The sequence below is a fragment of the Lepidothrix coronata genome, unplaced genomic scaffold, assembly GCF_001604755.1.
Source record: "Lepidothrix coronata isolate B3197 unplaced genomic scaffold, Lepidothrix_coronata-1.0 Scaffold331, whole genome shotgun sequence".
NCBI lineage: Eukaryota > Metazoa > Chordata > Aves > Passeriformes > Pipridae > Lepidothrix > Lepidothrix coronata.
The window spans coordinates 240,841-246,948 of NW_016690511.1; the positions used below are offsets into that span (position 1 = coordinate 240,841).

The window sequence follows — 6,108 nt, forward strand, 5'->3', positions numbered from 1 at the left end:
CACGGCAGTTCTCGCTCTGGCCGTCAGTGCCTTCTCAGGATGAAGTGGTTCTTGCATCACCTCCCTGCATAGGCTGAGCTCAGCTGTGCCTACATCAGCTGTGCCACCCATGGCACTACACACGGGGTCCTGTTCTGTTGGACTGATGCTGTCTTTGTGCCTCTACAAACCACCTCTGCCCGGACAGAAGGTCAGGCATGTGCTTGTGAAATTTAGCCAAAGAACAGCCATACTGTATCCCAGGGACTTCCCTGCCAGTGCATACTCCTGGAAAAGACTGAACCATTGGATACAGCCAGACCCAGGGACAAACTGATAAATGAGGAACCACAGATCCTCCCCAAATTATAGGGTGCTTTGTCTTGGGCAGAATTTCACTCCCTGACCTATTTGCTGCTTCTTGTTGGAGCCTGACACTCCCCAGCAAAAAGGTTTTGCGTGGAAGTATGTGGTCACTCCTCCTGCCTGCTCTACCCAATTCCCAAAAGCCTTCCCAAGCCAAGCTTTCCCCTCCCACACAGCCTCCTTCTTGGGTTTACCTTTAACAACCTCCATTTTTGTCACGATCTCCTTTGCTATCAGGCTGTTGTTGCTGGCTCTCCAGGTGACCTGGCAAGTGTAGGTTCCCCTATCAGAGACCTCCAGGTTCAGGATGACAAGAGACACGTTCCCTGGGGTGTCCTTCGGGACACTGACCCTGTCCCTGTACTCAGACAGGAGCACATGGTCCCCAGAGCCATCTCTCCGAAAGATGGTGCCTGAGCTCTGGTCATGTACCACAGACCAGGTGAGGGTTTGCTGCACAAGGTCCTCCACAGGGACATAGGCACATGGCAGAGTGATAGATCCCTTCCATACAGCTTTAATCTCACGGGGGCCACTCAGATCCAAAAATGCTGCAAAAAGAAAGTAGGAAGAAAATTAAGCCACAAACCAGCGAGGGTGAAACAGCTCCTAAGTGGTGAAGCCGTGGCTGGTGGGAGCATTGGCAAGGAGAATCCACTCGATGAGAAGCACAAGCGGTCAGTGTGTATGATGAGGCACGGTCTGCTCAGGGGTGGGTTAACCAAAAGCATGGTATGAGGCAGAGGGACAGGAGGCAGCTGATGGCCAGGGGCACTGACTCCTGCCACATGTGCAGCTTGGCTCTCTTGCTCTGTCTGGTGCTTACCTGCCACCACTGCCCCTGGGCACAGCACAGCACCAGAGGACCAGGCTTGAGGGAAGGAGTCTGTCTTAAGCCCAAGTTGCAGCTCCCTGGTCTCAGCCAATGTCTGCTCCAGATGTCACCCTTTGGGCTTCCAAGGAATAGCAAAGCCCTGTTTTTGTGAACTCTCCTCTACTACTCATTTGTTTTTCTGGAAGACAGTGCTCTCTCAGCCTAGACCGAACGTGAGCAACTTAAACCATGGGGCAAAGAAGTTTAAAACTCTTTAAATTTTCCTGTAAATATGAGGACCACTGCCTTTGTTCCAATACGTTTCTGTCACTCTAAGGGCTGAATCTAAGCTTCCATAGACACTTCTTTACCCTTTTCTGCTGGTTTCCAAACCTCCCCTTTCCTGAGAACACAAGTGTTGATCAGACCCTTCGCGTTGCATAAAATAACCACCACAACACGTGTGGGATCTCTGTGCTCTCAGTCCATTGGCAGGGTTTCCATGGCATCATGCACTGCTGCACTTCGCTGCCACTGGATCTGAAACACCTGAACCTTGAGCCAGCAGCATTCAGACTTGGCCTTTTTACCATATTTCTCTTCCCAAAACAGAGCCATCCCCGCCAAGCATAAGCGGACACCCCAGTGTAGGGCAGAGGTTGCCCGGGGCAGGGGTCCTGTGCCCAGACTCACCACTGCAGAGGAGAAGGGAACTCAGGAGCACGGCTGCTCGTAGCAGCATTCCCATCCTTTCCAGGCTGCGGCCACTCCCTTCTCCAGCTGGACTGACCTGCACTCCCCAAGCTGGAGTAAATCAGGAGCACTTCCCTGCCCTTGCTCACTCTGTCACAAATGTCCAGAACAACGGCTGGCGTTTTTCCTTCCTCTTTTTCAGAAAACAAGTGTCTCAGTGCCCACTGTCAGAGGTGTGGGCAGACAACGGAAGCCCTAAGGGAGGGTCAGAAGAGGAAAGTTCAAAAATTACTTCTCCTCTATTTCATATTTCCTGCTGAGTATGCTTTACCCCCCCCTTCTGTTTTTTAAGTTATTTTTTAAAATGTTTTCTTTTGTTTCTTTTTATTCCTAAGCAACTATTTCTTTCTCTTTTCCTCCTTGCATTGCTTTCTGGCTAATAAGCTTTAACAGGCACATTACACACACTCAGGTCTGAGAGAGAGCTCATAAGGAGCTGAACCACCAAGGTCCTCACAATTCACTTTCTCACCAGCTTCTCTGGGACACCCACCACTGTGTTTTAAGTTAAAATTCATGAAGCAGCCTAAATTTTTACATTACCAGTGTGAAACAGATGATCATCATAGGCCCCTTCCAACAGAAATGTTCTGTATCACTGTATCACATTTAAGAGATGGGGAATCCAGGTATACAAATCTAAAACCAAAAAATTCCCAAGAACTGCAGAGACCTGGGCTGCCCATCCCACTCCATCTCACAGGTGGAGCTTCCCTTCTTACAGAGCAATTTAACTGCTTGGTTTAATTGATTAATTGCTTTCAATTACAAGCCCTGATTGGGGCCATGCGCCTCTGCAGTGCCCTCAGACTACTTGGGAAACAGGTGAATATGTAGATGCCCAGAGAGAGAAAAAGGAACTTGTCAATGCAGAAAATCTTTGACACCGTGAAATTGTGGCTTCTCAACTGTAATGAGGTAATATTAATTAGAGGTTATAGTTAATCTATATAATTCAGTAATTGAGCCTGAATTAGTCCTGTCTAGGAGAAGTATCTGTTTTCTACTGAAATATTCTTTCAAGGGATTTTACTGTCTTTTGCTGTCTTCTACAGCTCTCGATTTTTCTTCTGCTTCAATAAAGAATCTCTTCTGCTTCATTGCATTCCGCTGAACTGAAATGAGCCTTTGCTGTTGTTACACCCAGATTCAACATCCTGTCCTCAAATACAAGTAATTGAACTAATTCAGCCAAATCCTAGTCCCTGGTCTGGACACAGCCCTCCTGTAGTGACAGTGAGACACAGTTTGGGTCTGCAGTGGCACAGAGTGAGGCTCGGAGCAATCCGGGCTGTGAATCTGATTGTACTGACTCCAAAGTGGTGGCAATGGAGGGGGAAAAAGTTCTTGTTGTCTTATATAAGGCTTAAAGGTGTCTCCACCTACACTGTCACTTTTAGGCAGCTTCACTCAGTTGTCATGTAATTTAACATTAAACACAGAAGACTTGTGTATAGAGCCCTGGGAGCTCTGTTATTATCTTGCTCCTTTCCAGGTCTTTGCTTTCGTTACCACAGCTTGCTTTGCAGGTATTCTTACGTCAGAGTAATTGAGACTTCATTCTGCAAAACTGTGGGGCCTAAAAGCACAATACATATGGAAGTGTGATTTATTTATGGTTTTGGCTACTTGTCATTAGCATTGATGCAATTATTACAATGTTACTAGTATGAGTTTGAATTTGGTTATTTCAAGGTTCTCTGTTTCCCTGAAACTGATGATTTTACTACACACAATTTTCATGCCTTTAATTCTTAGAAAATCTTTATAACCTTTTAGTTATTTGTTACTCACTGCCTAGAGAATCATCTGTTTAAATAATTTCTTACCCTCTATTTGCAGTTATACTGTGATTAAAGAGGACATCTGACCAGCTTAAGGTCTAAATGTTTCTGAAAATATCCTACTTGATAACACCGGGGAAAAGGCTCCACAAAGGTTCAGGAAATTTGGGGGCCTGCTTTCACATCCTCCTCCCTTGTGGCCCTGTATTCCTCTGTCAGAAATTTCCCATGAAATGCCACTGCAGCCGCTGGGATGGGGAGAAGCAGGAAAAGCTGCTGTGGGCTGCAGTGTTCACATACTTCTTGGTTCAAGGACCACATGAAGGTCAAATCAGTGAAACTCCTTCCTGGGGAACACAGGTGGCTGGAGGAGGGCAGAAGCCTAAATTGTCTTGGACTAAGTCACAAGGGAACTGTGCTGGTTTTGGCTGGGGTAGAATTAATTGTCTTCCTAGTGGCTGGTGTGGGGGCTATGTTTGGGATTCGTGCTGGACACAGGGTTGACAATAGAGATATGTTTTTGTTGCTGAGCTTACACAGAGCCAAGGCTTTTTCTGCTTTTTTATTGCCATGCTGGGGAGGGGGCTGGGGGTACATGAGAGGCTGGGAGGAGACACAACCGGGACAGGTAACCCCAATTGACTTAAGGGATATTCCAGACCATATGACATCATGCTCAGTATATAAAACTGGGGAGGAAGGACGGAATGTTTGGAGAGATGGAGTTTGGCTTCCCAGGTCACCATCACGTGTGATGGGGCTCTGGTGTCCCGGGGGTGGCTGAACACCTGCCTGCCCATGGGAAGTGGTGGATCAATTCTTTGTTTTTCTTTGCTTGGGTGCATGGTTTTTGCTTTCCCTATTAAACTGTCTTTATCTCAGCCCATGAGCTTTGTAGCTTTTACCCTTCCAATTCTCTCCCCAGTCCTGGTGGTGAGAGAGTGAGCAAGTGGCTGTGTGGGGCTTGGCTGCTGGCTGGGGTGAAACCATGACAGGAATGTATCCCTAGCAGGGTCTGGACCAACCAGGAAGCTGAAACTCAAACTATGTGACTAAAAAAAATATGTATATATTTATTTACATATGTACATTTACCTTTTTGGTTGGGGGACAGGGGCAGGAGAAGTCTTGTCCTTTATACCATGAAGGACCACCATACCCAAGGTGACTGTGGCAGCATCCTCTTGCTTCTGCTTTGGCATCTGTGAAATCATGATGCTGCTTTTCAAAACAACCATCTTGTTTTAGGAGAGGGCAAAATATTCTGAGCGTGGGTGGAAGGGGTGGCATCAAGAAGTCCAGGAGAGAAAGAGCAAAATCAGTTTTTCTTGTATTCTGGACCACTCCATTAGTAAGCACACAGGAGGTACGAACTGATGGCAGGGCTATTGTGGTCTGTGTGTGGAGAACTGGGCTGGAACAGTGCAAAAATGGTGCTGAAGGGAGCACGAGAGGAGCACTTGGCACTTCCTCACTCTGTGCTTGCCATGCCTGGGGGTGTTCTGTGAGTTACCAGCACATGGAAGACAAGGAAGAGCAACATTTCCTCCCCAGGCACAGGATGATAAAGCCAAGGAGCAAATGCAGCAGCCATGGGTGCTGCTGCTGGAGGGGAAGGAAGCTCCAACTACAGTGAGGCCCTTGCGGTCATGGGTAACAAACTGGTGACACACCAGGCTGCAGTGGTGAAGTGTCCCCACCCAGCTTGGAACATCAGGGGCTGGTGACCTGCTGGCCCTTGGACACAGGCTGGGCAGCACGTGGGCTAGGCTGCAGGCTCACTGGGCTGGGTTGCAGACAGACTTAGCAAAGGAGTCTGTCCATAGCTCCATGTGCCAACCCCACGGCCGTGTCCTCATCCTTATCCTGAAGTGGAACAGCATGTTTTATGTAAACATCCTTTGCCTTGGCAGTAGAAATGATGAATAACTCCTTAACTCTAGGAAAATCCTACAAAGACTGTAGAAGCCCACTATGCCACTTACTCCTGGCAGGGTCTGCACAGGGTGCCACATCTGTCTGACACTGCAGCTGATCTAGGCTGTTCCTTGTTTCCGTCTGGTATCTCCAGTAAATGTTTTAATCCATACCTTATGGAGCTGAAGGCCTTTCCTAGTGGAGTCTGTGGAGAACATGTGCACAGGTGCACTACATCTGCTGTATCTTTCAGCACACACAGTATTTTGAGCTTTCAAATCACCCCCTTTGAAAAACCAGTCCCAGGTGCCCTCCCTGTGCTCAGGAAAACAGGCAACAGGCTATCCTCAGCATCCTAGTTATTTCTGAACCAGCAGCAGCTGCATTGAGAGATGAGCACAATAGCTCTTAGTTTTGGAAAAATCAGTGAACAGGTTTGGGAACTGCTGGCACATAGAGAAAACACACGCAAAGAATGTACAGGAAACATAGTAA

The 6,108-nt window shown here is 47.6% G+C and overlaps 1 protein-coding gene across 1 annotated transcript in view; it reads right to left on the reverse strand.

Annotated features, from left to right (window-relative positions):
* Nucleotides 1-2,012, reverse strand: part of LOC108509068 — a 9,769-nt gene extending 7,757 nt beyond the window's left edge. Inside the window, exons 1-2 of the mRNA XM_017838306.1 lie at nucleotides 1,853-2,012; nucleotides 540-896 (exon numbers count right to left, since the gene is read on the reverse strand). Coding sequence (XP_017693795.1) covers nucleotides 540-896; nucleotides 1,853-1,907 — 412 coding nt within the window. The 5' untranslated portion in view covers nucleotides 1,908-2,012. The remainder of the gene's footprint in view (nucleotides 1-539; nucleotides 897-1,852) is intronic.
* Nucleotides 2,013-6,108: the final 4,096 nt, after the last annotated feature.